Below are 17,005 nucleotides of genomic sequence, written 5' to 3'. Positions count from 1 at the left end.
CATTTGGAGTGTGTAATGAGTTTAGGTCTGTGAGAAAATAACCATATTACGCAAAGCAGAGAGGCTTGGACAAGGGCAGGACTGGAAAGAGGCAGGCCAATGAAGGGAACAGCTCACCTGGGAGGTTATGTCATGACATTGTTCTTTGCCAAAGATTTAATGCATAGCAGGGGACATTACCCAGGTCCTAGGGCTGAGCCAGCAGCCAGTGGTTGACGGATGGAGACTGGAACAACATGTGCCCTGAGCCAGAAGTTTGTAACAGTCATCAGCTTTTAAAATGGCTTTAATCACCTAAATTCATTTATTGCCTTTGTTAGGACTGTAATTTTAAATATGTGTTGGAACTGATAATAACCTTCTTGAAAGTGCCTACAGAATAGAGCGTAACAAGATCAACATCACCGAGCAAAATTATTCAGTGCAGGTGGTTCAAAAGGAAGAGACCTTCTAAGTCACTGATCTCATCTCTAAAAAGCTGCTCCCTCCAGAAGGTGGGATCTCCTTAGTCCGTGCTCATTTAAATATCCAAAACAGTGAGGTTTCCGCTACCTTTCTCTGGAAACCATTTCACAAGGTAATATACATTGCTGCTGAGATTATTTTCTTGCTGCTTATACTGTATTTTCCCTTTTATACTTTGATTATTCCTAGCTAAGCTTTTGCCATCATGCTAAATAGTCGTTTCTTGGGGAGTGAAACACTGACGTTGTAGAAACCTCTAAATTCAGCAAGACGCAGATTAATGCTGGTATTAACTATTTAAAGCTTATATTTTTTTCTTTTAAGTTGCCTCTTAGCCCCAAATCTCCTGCTATTTAATTCCTTCCTCCTAAACCCATCATCCTATTTCTAGGTTTTTCCTCCTGTAAGTTCATCAAAGAAGTTCTGATATCATTGTGAGGGATCTCATGTGGGAAGGTATATATTAGATAAAAATTAATTTTCTGCAAGTTATGAAAACAAAAATACCTGTATTCTTATTTAGGATCAGATGAGTTTTAAGAAAACAAGATATGATCAGTCTGTCTCCATCCCCAACTTCAGAAAAGTCATATCTCACGGTTTATCTCAGTCCAAAAGGTTAATACTTACAATTCTACAAATATGTGATTATTCCAGATATAACACTACTTTAATAACAATTAAAATATACCACCTTTTATAATTGCCTTACAATTGCTCTGCACTTAAGAAGTGCTATAAAGATCTGGGCTATGTCTACTTCCATAGTGAAGATATAGCTTATTCCAGCCACTGAGGGTTATAATGGGTGTATAATGAGTATATGGACATCATATCAAGGCTTTCGTTAACTCTTCTGTTCCCAGTAATTTCATATCTATAATATTCCAGCTCCTGTGTTTTGTTCACTTCTGTGAAGGGGAAAAGAAATTTGGGTTGTTTTACTCTGTAGACAGAGAGGGCTTCTTTAGATCCTTTCTGGAGTGTGGCATTTGAGATAGTTGTCTGCCATGGGCTCATTCTGCAAGCTTTAGGCCTGTCACTTTGATCAAGCTAAACCTAATTCTCTCCAAATTCTCCACGCTCCCCATCTGGATGTGATAATGATAAGGGTGTGGTGGAAGTCAGGGCCAGGAAATTCTTTTGATTTTTGGCTGCAGGTTGTTTTGTATTTTTGTACCAGCTCTGTTGACAGCTGTAGCCAGTATGCATGTGCTTAGGAGACGTACTTTTGCTCAGATGCTCTATGTTTACATTTTTACATAAGGTGGTAGCAAGTGAATGAGAGCCTTCCAGAGCTCTGCTAGAATATATATGTAATTTGTCCATCATTTCTGGATTTCTAGTGAAATTCTGAAATGGGTAGAAGTCTTTTTTTTCCATTTCTCCTCTCTGATCTAGACATCTTAAGTACATAGTGTGTCGACATAGTGTTGATGGACAAGCAATTTACAGTAATCTCTTATGATGCTTATTCTATAGCTCCCTGAATTATAAGTGACATGCTGGCAAAACTGAACAACTGATCATCAGATACTGGCGTAGTGTTAAACATGGCTTCTGAGGCTGCTCAAAATTTCCTTCAGCCACTGTCGTCTTGGATGTCTCAAATATATGAAGCTATCCAACAAGCAGGAGACTCTATATCTGCATCGCTGCTGAGCTTGAGTGGAGCAGGTCGTAAGTCAGAGGAAGAGAGAAACCGGGACTTGGAGGATAATGGAGGAGTTTATGAGCATTATTCTGAGGAATCAGAAGATGAAAGGCACCTGGACCTGTGGGATGAGGAATACTTGCATCCTAGAGTAGATGGTCATGTTCCACTAACAGGTCCTGGTCTTGCTTCGCAAGCCCTCCCTTGTGGCTCTGACGTGGGTCTGCAGAGGCAAAAACAGGTTAAAAATGCCACCAGCTTACCAGAGCAGTGTGCTGAAAGCACCAGGTCTTTGGCAGCCAACGGATCCTACTGGACTAATGAAGATCTTCAGCCGCTTGATCGGCTTCCTGCCATTGCTGAGGAAGAAGGCGAGGCCTGCACGAAGATGAGAGACCATGAGCACAACATCAGCTTGGGTGACTCCTTAAAAAGTAATAATGGCAAGGCAAGCTTAGCAGGTAAGCAGCTAGCAAGCGTCCTGACAGTATTATCCAGGCCTCTCTTCTCTGGCATTAATTTGATTTGGTTGCTAATCTGCTTATTTTGTTCTCTGTCATCTCTGTTTCTCACAGCTAAAGTAAAACACCAACAAAAACCCCAAAGAAAAATCCAACTCTTCCCTGTTGTGTTTCTGATTTCCTCTCTTTTCTGAAACTAATCTCAGTGAAATAAATGGAAATCTCCAGGGTGAAACTCCATGTGTTTAAAAGGCAATCAGGCACTATTGCTGCAGCAGAGAGTAGTCTGTTCCCCCCATGTTTTGCTTCAGGTATCAGGACCCTTCAAAGGGAGTGTTTAGCCTTAAGCCTTTGCTTTGAGAACCATCTGCCTTTGCGTCATTGCTATTAAAGATATATATAATCTCAAACCTTGTTTCTTTGTGCCAGGAATCTCAAGATGTTACTGTGCCATGTGCTGTGAAATGCTGTACTAAAAAGCTAGCCGTATCTCATGATTTTGTGGATAAAAGGTTCCCAAATTGCTTTCCTCCCCTCCCACCTCCCCCACAGCTTTTCAAATAAGTCTGAAGAGGACAGTAGGCAGGAGACTATGGGAAGGAGAACCAAATTTGATATTTTTAGTTTTAAATAACCTAACTACAACTTAGGATCATTAAGTGACATGAACGGCTTCTCAGGCAATTGTGTTCAGGACTGAATCTCAGCCACCTGACTCCTACTCACCAGATATCGCTGTAAGTGTGGCTTGAGGTTCCCCAGGTCACAGAGGACTGATGAAGGTGCATGTCTCAATAGCATGCAGGAAAGCTGGAATCCCCTGCTGACCCCATCTTTGGGTTGTGGTGGACTAAAGCCACTCTTTAGGAACAACTTCCTTTCTGAGAAAGGAGGGGAATAAAGGAGGAAGGGGAGGGGGTCTAGATATGAAGCTGATAAAAACCTTGAGACTCACTAAAGATCTTCAGAGCTTGGTTTCAAATATCTACATTATTTTTTGAAATAGGAGGTAGGTGCTCTTGAAAATGTTTGCCTTAAAATGACAAGGAGTTTTTCATCGCTTTTGACTTCTGGGGAAGTTTTGTGTACCTTGCCTTGCTGTGCAGCCAGCAGAAAATCAGCCTATTTGTTTTTGTATTTAATAGGAATACCAGACTGAGGTGATATAAACCTTGATGGCATTCTATGATGAATGTTAAAATTAGCTCCTTTCTTTATTACTGTTCCTCACATCATTATGGCCAGGGAATAAATAATTAGGGAGAGCTTTTGGTCTAGCTGTTCTGTCTTCCAAATTGGGGCTGCTCATGTCATATCCCAAATGAACAAGTGCTGATTCTCTGGTTAAGCACCCCAGAGCTGTATCTGTTAGAGCAGAAAGCCCAACCTTTTGTCTGCATGGCTCCTCTACCTTTTGGTACCCGCAGGCCCCTTCCCTATGCCCTGCCTGTGCGGTATCCTGACCCCAGGATCTGTTCACAGGCACTGAGACAAAGCTGAAGGGTTGGATTTGCCATGTGTGCATGGATCAAGTGTCCAGAATGCACGTGGACACGGCAGAGCTGAGCATCTGTCCATGTTGCTGCTGGGCTCCCTCTTATTATTAGCTTTCCTTCGCGCTAGCCTGTCTGGAGGCACCAAGGACTGAAAGGCTGCCCTTGCGGAGCTTCCCCGCACCTACATCACTTGTGCTGGGAGCTTTCTGCTTCCGCACGAGGAGCTTTAGAGGCATCGTGCCATTTTTTACACCAGAGGGAATGTCATTCCAAATGCTTTCAAATGGTCTTTTATTTTTTTCTCTCTGCAACGCACTGCAGAAAGGGCCATCCAGTGCTCTCGAGACTTGATAGTCACGAAGTTGCCTGCTTGAGAGACAGAGGGCTGAGACCTGATTCCTTTTTTCTCGGAACTGAGTTATATAAAACAGAGGAAAGCACTGAACTATGGTTTGAAAACGTCTTCCATGAGAACTTTGATGTGGAAGAACACGTTTTGCTCTTACAAGTGCTCCTTCACTTCCAAAACACATGCATGCTCTCTCTCTTTCATTTTTCAACTCTCTATTTCCTCTGACTCCTTTAGATTCATTCTCTAACATCAAGAGTATGAACTGTTCTGATGATAACCTAGACGCAGAGAGGTTGTAATACCCTGACAACTTAAAATTTCAGTCGTGGATTAAAATGATCAAGAGAAGATGTTTGAGGTATCCTTATTTCTGTTAGCTTTGTTACCTAACCCAAAGTGACAATATAAAAGAGCATATGGACTTGCTGACATTCAGCAAAGGCGTTCAGTAGCATCAATATTAGCTTTGAAAAAAATTTTTTTCCTTGCATTTGGCATTCTTTTCCCATTTCTGCAAAATACATGTTTCCTGTTTATCCTTATATTCTTTTCAGAACATTGCATCTTGACTTTATTTCACTTAATGTACTGTATTTCTCTTCACAATAGAATGTTTTAAAGCTAAATTGGCACAAAACAGTAGCAATGCTGAATGCTTTTTGTTGCCATGGAAATATTTCTGGGCACTTACTGAAGACCTGGTTGCCAATAGTAATGTAACAGAGAAAATAGACATGCTTCATTTAGCAGCCACTGGTGATTAAAGAGCCACAGAAACCTGTTACAAGGTCATTCCAATATACAGTTTATCGGGTTTAGGCAAAAAAAAAAAAAAAAACAGATGAGAAGCTTTTTTTTTTTAAAGGCACAAAATCCGGTTGTCATCCCCCATTCTTAAACTTACAGCATGCGTCTGTAATGAAAGAAAATAGAATTGAAGTTAAAAACCATCATTACTCCTTCTCCTTTTTATCAAATATATTTTTGATCATATTTTTGCCTCTTAGGAAATGTTTCGTAGCTCCCAGAGTACCTTTTCTGAGGCGCTAAAGCAGCACACGTGTTACTGAAAACCATTTTTAGGCATAAGGATCTAATAAAGTGTTTGAGCAATGAAATTCTTGGGTTCCTAAGTCAAATGTCTGTTAGGTAGTCCAAGGCATGCTAATCAGCAGGGTGCAGGTTTGGCTGCTGCTGAGACCTAGTCTGTACTTAAAAGATGCTAGTAATATAGTGCCAAGTTTTCAAACAAATGCAGGGAAAAGTTCTTCACCTCAGATGCTTCTGATCCACAGTTTAAAAGCGAGGAGGTAGTTCAGCAGCAAATATTGCAATGCTGGCTGATTGGTTTGAGAGATTAGTGACAGGAATGCAAACCTCTTCTTACATGCAGCTCCCTGCCACCATTTGCAAATCGTGTAATTGTAAATTTTGCAAATGCAGATGAACTTGCTCCTGCAGCTTCCTTGAGACCCTCCTTCATCGTCTCATCTCAATGTTTCTGAAAGAGCAAGTCTCCTGCCTTAGCAGGAATGGGTAGAGAGGAGCCTTTGCCTCCCTCAGCGGCTGAGATGCTGCTGATCAGCTGACTGGTGGTGGCCGCTGAGAGTGTGGCTGCCAAACCTATCATTGTACATTTGGCTTAAAAGTTGAAAAAAAGCAGTGGAGCAATAAGCCACTTCTAAAAATAGTGCGCTGTCAGCAGAGGAGAAGAGCTGGCCAGTCCGTCTGTTTCCCCCCATGACTCCATTGAGAAAATAAGTAATAACAAAAAGGTGAAGAGCAGCAATAATTGTATAAAGAATGCAGCAGTCTTAGCCCACTTCTTCCTCAAGGCCCATGTCCTTTGAAAATAAAAAGTCAAAGTGACCATTGAGTTAGCAGTTTCAGCAAACACAGAAAAGGTGTGGAGACAGAAACACCAGCAGAGCTGAATCTTTTAGATCAGAACTGAAGTATTTTTGCACAGCATGTTCTGTGATTGAAGAGTCTCCCGAGCTGTCTGACACCATGCTCATAGCACTGGTGTAGTATATAGGTGAGCCCTGTACTTCAATTGCACAAAGTCTTTGGAGATTTTTCAGTTAGACAATCTCAGTGCTAGCTAAAGATTGCATTTTGATCACACTAAAATAATTTTTTAGACCTTGGAATACCAGTAAGTTTGACTAATAGGAATTTGAAGATTCCTAATAGGAATCTTCTCTGGATGGTTAGATAGTTATCCTCAATACATGTGCAAGGGGAGGCACATGGAGGCTCTGGGAGTGTTTAAAACGAGAAAGCACTATTGCATTTACTTACTTTGGCCTCCAGCTTAACAGGGGTCACTGAATTTTGCCAATAATTGCTGTAGTAGAGGGAATTATTCTTTCTGCTCTATGTGAGCACTGCTGACCTCAGGAAATAATCATTCATACAGCCAGGAATCCTTAGGTGAGAAGTGAGTTTTCATTAAGTCCTGCAAACCTTTATAGCAAAATGCACGTATAATGAAAAGACATTGCATGCGTGATAAATCAAATTTCTGCTTGAACTTGAGACTAAAATAAATGGATGGCCAGTTTCCACTTAAAGATCCTAAGTGTTGGTGACTTTTATCACCTGTCTGGTTAAGGAGTCAGCCAGTGCTCTAGCTAGAATGTATGTTCGGGAGCCCGATAAGGACCAGTGCCTGTACTCGTTACTCAGGACATTTAAAGAGGCTACACTGAATCAGTAGCACCACTAGGACTGAGTGAAGGAAAGCAAAGAAAGACATGGACAAAAGCAACCTCACAGAATACGTTCCTGGCTGCTCAAGTGGGAGAAAGCACTGACGTGACTGGGGATATGCATCTGGTCTCTGAAGAATGCGGTAAGAGCCCACAGCTTCCTGACACGAAGCACAGACGTGAGTCTGCACTGAACACTTGCTCTCTTTCTGGGAAATTTCAGAGCCACCCAGCATGTGTTTGTGCGTACACTTTTGGCCTTGTGAGTGTGGCACCGTATTTCTTTTTACTTTTTACATTTAAAATTCTCCTTTGCACTTCTGTCTTTTCAGAGTTTCATGTTACAAGGTATTGTCATCCAGAATGCCAAAATTAAGCAGTGGTGAGAGTATGCGATGGCCCTGGGAGGAGGGTGAGTTGCAGTATGTCACCTTCACAGCTAGGGGAATGAAGGCAAGCAGTGGGTCAGGACAAAAGTTTTCAAAGGTGCTACCATTAAGGTAGCTTCACCTTAGGCCTGACTAAGAGCGTTGCTGTTCATCCTCACTGCCACTAGGAAAGTCTGTGATTTTAGACACGGTGTCTTTGTAAGCCCCCAGTGGATCAGAGCGGCCTGGGTTATCATCAAGCTCCTTGCCCAGCTCTCTAAGGGGCGTGAGGAAGGATATTCTGTTTGGGAGCGTTTGTCATCTGTGCTTGCTATCTAGAAGGTTGCATAAGCTATATGGAGAAAATCTAGAGGAAGATTTATTTAAGAGGAAGAAATGGATGTTACTATTCAGCACAGTTACAGAACAAATTGTGTGTGTGAGCGTGTGTGTGTTTGTGCATGTATTTTCTGATCCACTTTTGCTAAGTGGCATCCTCTTCCCACTCCCCATATGGCAGTTGCGACTCTTGTCTTCCTCTGGGAAGATTGTTTAGGACTCGAGAGGCTTCATTTACCAATAAACAGTATCTTGGCAGCATCTGGGAAGTGCTGCATCTCTCCTAGAAACCCTGCCCCCTCACCCTCCATCTCCTACTACAGGCGAGGCAGGTGTGAATGATCTCATTGCGTCGTGGTGGAGCTTACATGCACACATACTAGCAGCACTCGCTGCAGAGCTGGGTCATAGTATTTGTGTGCTGATACAAACTACAGTCCTTTTTGTCTCCTTATTTTTGCAGTTGCAGTCGTTGCTAGCTCGGCCCACTTTGTAGCAGACCACTCGTGCAAACCCATGAGAGCAGGCAAATGCTTGCAGGAGGGAATGATCCTTAGGACTGTTGGAGGTGTGGACAGTCCTTTGTTTCTTCCTAGCCTCCTTGCATTGCTTAATGCACAAATGCACAAAAAGCGCTAGTGTGTGTTTATATGAGGTGAGATCACCGTGCCAAAAGGTGAGCTGATGTTGGTCCTCATCTCTTGCCAGAATAGGGGTGTGGATATGGCTTTCTTGTGCCCAGATCATTTCTGGCTATTATAATGACCTTTTGGTAGCTGCCTTCATTTTGAGTTGCCTCATAGACTCATGAAACACAGTTGTAGAAACTAAGGGGAAAGACTGAGATGAAAGAGGAGAGGAAACTTACACTCAAGGAGGAAAAAATGTGCAGTTTTATGCATGGAGATTGGCAGTGTTGTGCTGCGTGGATTTTTTAGGTAATGAGGAAGGTGTGTTTGGGCTGTACCTCTGCAGATGCTGTTTGCATGATTCTGAAGCAGTTCCCTTGGATCGAGTTAGAGAGACATCATTAATGGCCATTTGTAGTCTAACGATGGATGATTTAGAAAGGTTGAATCTCAAACCAGTCCACAGCAAAATCTGTAGATCCTGTTTTATGATTGTGCAAATGGCTCATGCTCTCATGAGCTAAAAGGTTCCTGACATTCAGACAAGTGCGCCCATGTCTAGAGAGCTCAGCACTGAGATGTGAGCTGAAGTGTCCCTGGAGGTCCCCGCTGCACTGACCGTGAGTGCAACGAAAGCTGGGAGCTTGAATTCAGTTCGTTCCTCGTGTTGAAAGAGGTGCAAGCCCATATCTTCCATTCTAGAAGACTGTGGCAGCATAATCTGTGTGGGAGCATTTCCCAGCAAATAGTGTGAGAGCTGTGGTGCTGGAAGGAAAGCCCTGCATTTGGATTAATGAGAGAGCAGAGGTTTGCTCAAGGTCTGTGTCACATGGTCAGCTTTGGGGTCTGGACCTATTATCATAAATAATGTAGCCATAAAACTATTGGGCCTGAGGGTGCAGTTTTGCAGTTGTCAGTAGCTGATCTAAAACTGCCTTGCAGCTGAAATAGGTTGTCCTGCCCCAGTGACAGAGTTGGGCTCCTTTCCCTGCCAGGCCTAACAAGTGTGCAACCACGCGGAGAAATGCATCCACTCATTTCTTTGGCTGGGTGTTACCAGCCCCTTCCCTATTACTTTTTGATCACCTGAGTTGGCCACATGATTGCTAAAACTGGGACAAGGGGAAGCAAGGAGGGAAAGGAGGGCAGGACTGCCCCTTTTTGTGGCAGCATGGTCCTGGATGTGTGTGAGCCTTGCTGCACCACAGCCTCGCTTGCCACTGCTGAAGTCTATGATTTTCCCAAGTGTGCCATGAAAACAGCGGTGTTACAGCAGTGCATTGGTAAAGGGAGGCTGCGGTGAATCAATCCCATGGCAGCAAACAGAAAGTTTCAATTGGAAAAATCAGTGGGAATATAAATATGTCTTGTTGCAGTGCAGTAGTTATCCGTAGCAACCCCAAACAAATATCTTTGCGAGGGAGTTGATTCCCACCCTGTTAATCAGCAAACAAAGACTTGTGGGTGTGAAGCTAATGGTTACAGGATTGAGTGTTACCAGTGGTATGTAATCAGCATGCATATGCTGGAGCTGGCTGCTCATAGGGGAACTGCGCTTTAAGGAGGCGCAGGAGCGAATGTCCTGGGTTTCCTGGGCGCTTCCTTTGCCAGCCTGAATGCTGCTGGGAGGGAAGTCATTTTCTGGGAGAAGCTGATGCCAGTTCAGAGAAACTTCCTTACGTGTGTTGGAGAGAGCAGGGGTGCAGTTAGGCAGTGGGGCTGGATGAACTTTGGGAAAGAGAGTTTACAAAGCGACTGTTGCGTTAGGAGAGATGAGTATCTAAACCAAGCAAACAAGTAAAAGAGGTGACTGATGGGGAACCTGAAGGAATTCAACCCATCATGGTATAAAGTCTACCAGAAAAAATGTGATGAAAATAATGCTTATAAAGTGAAAGTTATTTTTCGTTAGGGGGAAAGACAGGGTTGCAAGAAGTGGCCATGGGGATCCGGCAATCTATGCAGTCTCCTGGTCCGTGAGCATTTGCACTCCTGCACCCCCGAGCATGTACAGCGATGCCTGTGCCCTGCAGACCCCCCAGTTTAGACACGGTATCTGCTGCCAGAAGGTGCTTTTCTGCCTGTGCAGCTGCATAGTTTCTTCAAGCAACCTAACCTAGGCTGACGAAGGGCTGTAGTCTGACTCACAAATGTAACTGCATCCACACCAGGGATTTTCCTGGCTTAACAGTGTCTCCTACAGTGTAATCTCTTTTTCTTCCCCTTCCCTGCCTGCCTTGAACCTCTGCTAATATAACCCAATAGCATAAATGATGCCTGACTCATGCTTAATCCACAGGCAAAATGTACATGATGGGGAAAATCAGAGAGGATTTTGCTTCTGCAAAACTTATTGGCTGCCATCTCCTTTAGCTACGGAAGAACCACTGGTAGGAAAGTGAAAGTCAATTTGAACCTGAATCCTATGTTCCTATTTTTAAAATCCAAATTCAGGAGTAGGAAAAGAGCAACAGGAAAAGATGTTAATTTTCATGCTGTTTTCTGTGCGCAGTTCCCTATTTCTTTGCACAGCAGCCTGCAGAATTGGAGTTTATTTCTCTGACCACTGTATTATTCAGCTACGGAGGTTCTTGATAGTTAGAGCCAAATAATGCAGTCAGTCTTGTTTCTGATTCCTCTTTGACTTCTTTTGTTTGCTTTTTTTTCTTTTTTGTTGGAAATTTCCCCTGAAATGAAAACTGCCAAGCTGTGATCTCTCTGCCTGCATCCCATGCAAATGTCCTTCCAGTCGGGTTTGGCTCATGACAGGGCAAAGGGCAAGGACAGACAAAAAGGTAGAGAACAGTGTGTTGCAAAAAGAGGACTGCCTTCTGTTAGGTAGTAAGTGACCAGTCAACGTAGTCCGTGGTTAGTCACTCACTTTGCACGATCTCTTTAGCCATAACGACATATGCAGAAACATCATAGGTTTACTATATCGCAAGGCATTCTCCATGCATATTCAGTACGCTTGAGATCTAGGTGGATGGTTTGGATTTTGTTTCTTTGTTATAAAAAGAAGGCTTTTTGGTGATCAGTTTGTATCTCCAAATAGTTTTGAGCATAAAGGCACAGGGCGCTCTCTTCCCTAGTCGAACCCATAAATCAGGTAGCTGGGTTACTTTGTGCTTTCGTTTGAACTCCTGGTTCAGATGATTGATAGCAAGTGTGAGAAGACGACTCCAGATTGAAGACCCTGTGCAAATCAGAGCTGTAGTTACATAGGAATTGATAGCAGCAACTCCACATGTGTCGCCTTATGTTCCCTTTGTAAAACGTTCCTTCTTTCTGAGAYGCTTTAACACTTCCATTGTTTGCAGCAGGCCTTTCCAATTTTCCAAAAGAAAAGCCCCCTTCTTTGGTGCATGCACAGTTCTGGGTTTTGCTGAGCTGGAAGCCGTTGCAGATCACTGCTTCTCTCCTGTCGTTCTGAACACAAAAATGTTCAGGCCAGGCCTCCGCAGCTCCTTCCGTAATAGCAAAGAGCACTGCACGGAGAGCTCCTGGGATCCTCCAAGTACATGCATTATGCATAGATGTACTGATATTGTCTTTAGTTATATCATCAAATACAGTTTTTTGTGTGTGTGTAATACTTCTGCTTCCTTCAGAGCTTGATCCTGCTCCCATTGAAACCGATGAGGAACCTCTCACTGACTTAAGTAGAGCAGAATCAAAATCTTTAGCAAGAAAGTGGGCACACAAGGGCAGAATTAGTTATATAGGAAAGCAGAAGTTCGCCATTTGCTAGCTTTTCGTTGCTGAGCCAAAATGACCATTTTTTTAACATGCGGCAGACAGGATGCATGCAATACATCTGTATATTACACTGCACACTATGTATTGTATTAGATAATTTTTTTTTGGATAAGCTTTGAGTAAATAATAATTTATTCCATATAGTTAGTAATGCTGAAACGAATTTTTGAATTATTTATTTCATATGTTTTAGCTCAGTGTATTTGGATGCCTGCAAACTAACCCACTGATCTGGTGTTTGAAACTTCCTTATAAATAGTGGTAGTTTGAAATACCTTGCCAAAAAACGAGGTCATCCTTCTTTTTTCCCTGGGGGAAGAAAAAAAAAAATCCCATGTGCCTCTATGATTGGTAGGAAGTTGATTAGTAAAACAGATGCTGCGTATAAGTAATTGAGTTGAAGTTGCTAGAAATATGTATATTCTACACAACATCTGCAGATCTCAAGATGTATTCATTATCTTTCCAGAATTTAGATTGTAATTATGGGTCCTTTATTTAAGTTTCCATGGTGATGTAGAAAATGTTTCCCTCTTGTCCTTTTCTAATCAGGACACTTGTATATTTGAATGGTGAATGTTTTTCTCTCCCCTGGGTAAAGTTAGTTGTATTAATACAGAGATATTAACTTGACACGGAGCTGTCTGCTCCTTAGACAGAGATTCGGCAGCAGCAGGCCTATCAAGCATTTGCTGCAGATTCCCCAGTGCCGCTGTTTAATTAGCCTGTGTGTTTCCAAATGCAAGTAGGAAGTAGCATCCAGTGTCATAACAAGTGATGCGGTCATGCTTTGGGGATTTGTAAAGTTGGAGTCAAAGTCAAGAGGCCAGTTATATATCAAACTGGGCCATGCTCTTCCCCTTCACCCGAGCAGGATTCAGTAGATGAATTCAACAGATGGGACAGAGATGTAACTTGACTTACAGTTTGATTCAATGTAATCTTGCATATGAAAATGTTTCCAAGTGCCTCGGAAACGGACAACAAAGCAGCAGTAACCCCATCACGGTTAAAGGCTGTAATTGAGTTACTAATTTTAGATTTTTGCTACGTTTAATTTACAAAAGAATCCCCACAGTAGTGTTGCAAACAAAACTAGCATTGGTATCTGTCTTCTCTCCTGCACCACTTACTTTTAAATGAGTCTAATGAAGTATTTCTCAGTGAGGTATCCAAAAAACTGTTGAGATTTTCAAATACGCTCAGAGATTCAAAGGGAGGCTAATGCTTGGGGAGTACAGGTTGCATGTCCTGCTCCATCCATGTGCTGCAGAGCATGTGGGTTTGGTATAGCGTTACCTTAGGAACTGCAGTGCTTGGCCTTTTTCCTCACACTCTTATCCAAGGAGATCCTTGATTCATTCTTGGTGTATGTTCAACTTGGTGCATCTCAGGAGCAGCTGTACAGCTCCAAAGTTGCTCTAGTGTCTGCTTTCCACATGGCTGCAAAGCTAAAAAAGCTCCAAATGAACCCCTGCTTCCCAGAAGATAGCGAATTGGCTGGAATTTTTCCAAACAGCTCCTCTAACTTTTAATTTTGGTCTGAATTTTTAGCATTTCTGAAATAGGCCTGCCATATTGACTGTCCCAGAAAAAGGGCTCCGCTCTGTTTTGCAGTGAATTTCGTGCGGGTCACCCCAGGGAGCGTTCATCCACAAGCATTCCCGCAAGGCTGGATCCACAGGGCCCTTGTGATATTTCTTTTCATAACCAGATTTCCACACTGTGTTAATGCACATTTATTTAAATATACAGCCTCATGTACCTGGATGCAGGATATTAATGTTACAGGGTTTTTTAGAAAATGGTGATAGACATGTCTTATTTACTAAAGATGATGTTTTACTCAGGATTTTTGGCAAGCTGTTGGAGTGAAAAGTGGACTTTTGTATAAACTGGAATAATTCTTATTTTCGATCTTACATACCCAGAATATATATACATATAAATAAAACTGATCAGCATTTGCTGACTGTTCAAATTAATTCTGTAGATGTTGCAGGAGCTGCAGGTAGTGAATTGACAACACAGTTGGCTGAAAAGGACTGTTTAGTTTTATGTGTTTTGATTATTTGAATAGATTGGAGCACATTTAGGCCATTGGGTTGTTATAGCCTGAAATAATTTTTATTTAAAATAATTTTAAACCTTTTTTTTAATAGCTTGTATAAAAATAATCAATTTTTATGGTAGCTGGTCACTGACCATTACAAACTGATGTCTGAAAATCTTTGTCTTTTTTATCAGCGTAGAGGCATTTATCTTTTTCCTCCAGCTGAGATCATTTTTCGAGAAGGAACAGCAGGCTTATTGTCAAATTGTGCCAAACCAGACCAGAGGGTCAGGTCCGCCAGCATGGCTACACAGAAGAGGTCACCTTCTGCTGAGCTGTTGGTGGGAACAATTTCCTTAGGTCCTGACAACCTCCTTGCTCTGTTCCTTCTGCCCGAGGAAACGAGCGCCGTCCTCTGCGCAGCAGCCCCTGGGGCAGCAGCAAAATTCATGGAGCAGTGACAGCAGCTGCCACTAGGTTTATACTGCAGATTTTTAATAGACCTAACGCCATGTGTGAAACAGGATCCTGTTTCCCTACCCGTAGCCATGTGGTTGGTATAAGTGAGATTTGGGGCGGAAAAGAAGGTGTTTTCCCTCCAAAATCAGTGAGTGTCACCGAGAAAACTGTCTTCCTCACCTTCGCCTGCATCGTTGATTTGTTCAGCTGCTGGGGTTTGCCATGGCAATTATCAGAGCMAGTCTTGGCAACCGTTCCCGTAGGCTTCATGCTCAAGAGCCAGCAGCAAATGGGCCACGCTGGGCAGCTGGCTGGTTCGCGCATACACAGATGTGCACACGCACGCCAACTGCCCGTTGCCCCACTGCCCTTTCCTCTGGGCACATTTGTGAATTAAAATGTCCTGCCGTTCCACCTCCTTGGTGCCAATGGCTGGGCAACGAGCAAAATGGCACTGCGTTTGCATCTTGACAAAGCACGGCCAAGTATATGTTGTATGTCTTGAATCCTTCTTGCCCCATCTGATGGATGTTCACGCAGTCATGAGGGTGCAGTGATCTCCTGTTCAAAGCATGCATTGGTGGCAGGAGGGGAAGGGCACTCACGGTGAAGTGCTCCAGCGTGCATCTTCACTTTTAAAGGTTAAAGTTTACATTTTTCTCCTGAGTGCCCCTGCTGACTGGCAGATGGAGGCAGCGGTGCCTGTTAGCCGTGTGCTGTTGTAACTATGTGTTGGTGGCATTGCTCAGAGCAGGTTACATTTCTGTTGTTTTTTCTGTATGGAAGAAAGTTTCCTCTCTGCCTTAGCAGGAGCTGAAGGGGAAAGGAAGTATGAGAAAGTTTTTAAGTCCTTTGCTTTGCTTGGTCTTTGCATATGGTAATCATTTTATAAGTGGTTCTCTATGTATGTTTTGTCTCATTCCGTGGTTTTCTGCTTTCTGAAAATCTGCTTTAAAAAAAAAAAAAAAGGTGATGTGCAGAATCGGGCAAGGTTTGATCATAAGTAGCTGTTGCTGATACAATATGACATGCACAGGCCTTCCAGAGGTTTGAAGAAGCAGGTGCTGCTCAGCTTCATTCTCCAGTCCGCCCCGAACACGTACTCCCCTTTTTCTCCCCAGAAGGTCCCTCTGAGAGCTGGAAGGGTGTCATGTTACCTGGTTTCTGGACCAAGGCCCACAGACTGTCTAAAGCCTGAGTTGTGTTTTTCTCCCAGTAAACAGTTACGGGGAGGATGAAGAATTGACAACATCTTCAGACAGCGGTGATGAGGTGATTAAGCAGTTTGAGATCTCTGTGTCACGCTCACAAAGTTTTCAATCGGGAGTATCTGAAAAAGCAACACAAGCGGGTTTGGAACATAGACCCAAATTCAGCCGCTTGCTCTCCAGCCATGAGGAGTACAGTACAGAGGCATCTGAATGCGAAGGTATTGCTTACATATAATAAGATTAAAGAAGTTTGCTTCATTAAGTTTGGTAGCCCTCAAATTGGAAAGGATTCTTCTGTTGTGGAGAACAAGTCCTGAATCTTGTTTTATCTCTTGCTAAATTTGGTTTCCTAAGTCATTACCTGCAGCTAATTTCTAAAATACTTATGGAGGGAGAGTCTAGATCCAAGCTCTGCTGAAGTCTATGGAGATCTTTCCATTAACTGTACATTGATTTCAAATTTTGGCTTCTAATCCACAGGGATTTTCATGGATTTTATTGACAATTTTGCCAGAGTAAAGACTGCAGGACTTGGTTCTGATAATTTTAAACTGTATTACTTAATTCATTTCTTTAGCAAGCCTTTTAGCAGAAGCTGAATGTCTCCTTTTATAGCAGCTTTGCAAACACAAGGTGAACAGTGAATGAATTATGCTGTATCATTTACCAGCACATATGCCAAATGTCAGGCAATGACAGAAACTAAAAATTTATGGCACAGAAGGGAAGAATTTTATGATCTTCTATAGACTAATGTAATGACTCTTTTATACAAACAAAGATGAAATGCTTTTAAAAATGTAGCTACTTAGAAAATTGGCCTGAACAGATTCTAAAATCTGGAGAAATTCATTAGAGAGAAGAATCATGAAAGTGCCCTCTGTTTTTAGTTCCATAAAATGTTTTAATTTTGAAATACAGTTGTTTGATTTTAATGCATCCTTTTATTAATGTGATCATTTTGAGTTATGGCTCTCTGTTGAACTGTTCTTCTGTCTCAGCGTGGCACAGAGTTGCTCTTACTTTTCATTTCAGAGGTAACTGA

The 17,005-nt window shown here is 42.5% G+C and overlaps 1 protein-coding gene across 2 annotated transcripts in view; it reads left to right on the top strand.

The window, feature by feature from the left end:
• The first annotated feature begins 494 nt into the window (after positions 1-494).
• SYT16 (synaptotagmin 16) overlaps positions 495-17,005 on the top strand; it is a 41,571-nt gene continuing 25,060 nt past the window's right edge. Inside the window, exons 1-3 of one of the 2 annotated variants that reach the window (XM_026088633.1) lie at positions 495-577; positions 1,948-2,580; positions 15,966-16,178. In XM_026088633.1, the coding sequence (XP_025944418.1) occupies positions 2,019-2,580; positions 15,966-16,178 (775 nt within the window). In that variant the 5' untranslated portion in view covers positions 495-577; positions 1,948-2,018. The remainder of the gene's footprint in view (positions 578-1,947; positions 2,581-15,965; positions 16,179-17,005) is intronic. The other variant, XM_026088634.1, reaches the window with a different exon arrangement.

The sequence above is a fragment of the Apteryx rowi genome, unplaced genomic scaffold, assembly GCF_003343035.1.
Source record: "Apteryx rowi isolate R43461 unplaced genomic scaffold, aptRow1 scaffold_78, whole genome shotgun sequence".
Taxonomy (NCBI): Eukaryota; Metazoa; Chordata; class Aves; order Apterygiformes; family Apterygidae; genus Apteryx; species Apteryx rowi.
Note: the sequence above shows the minus strand (reverse complement) of the source record. Positions and strands in the feature narration are given on the sequence as shown.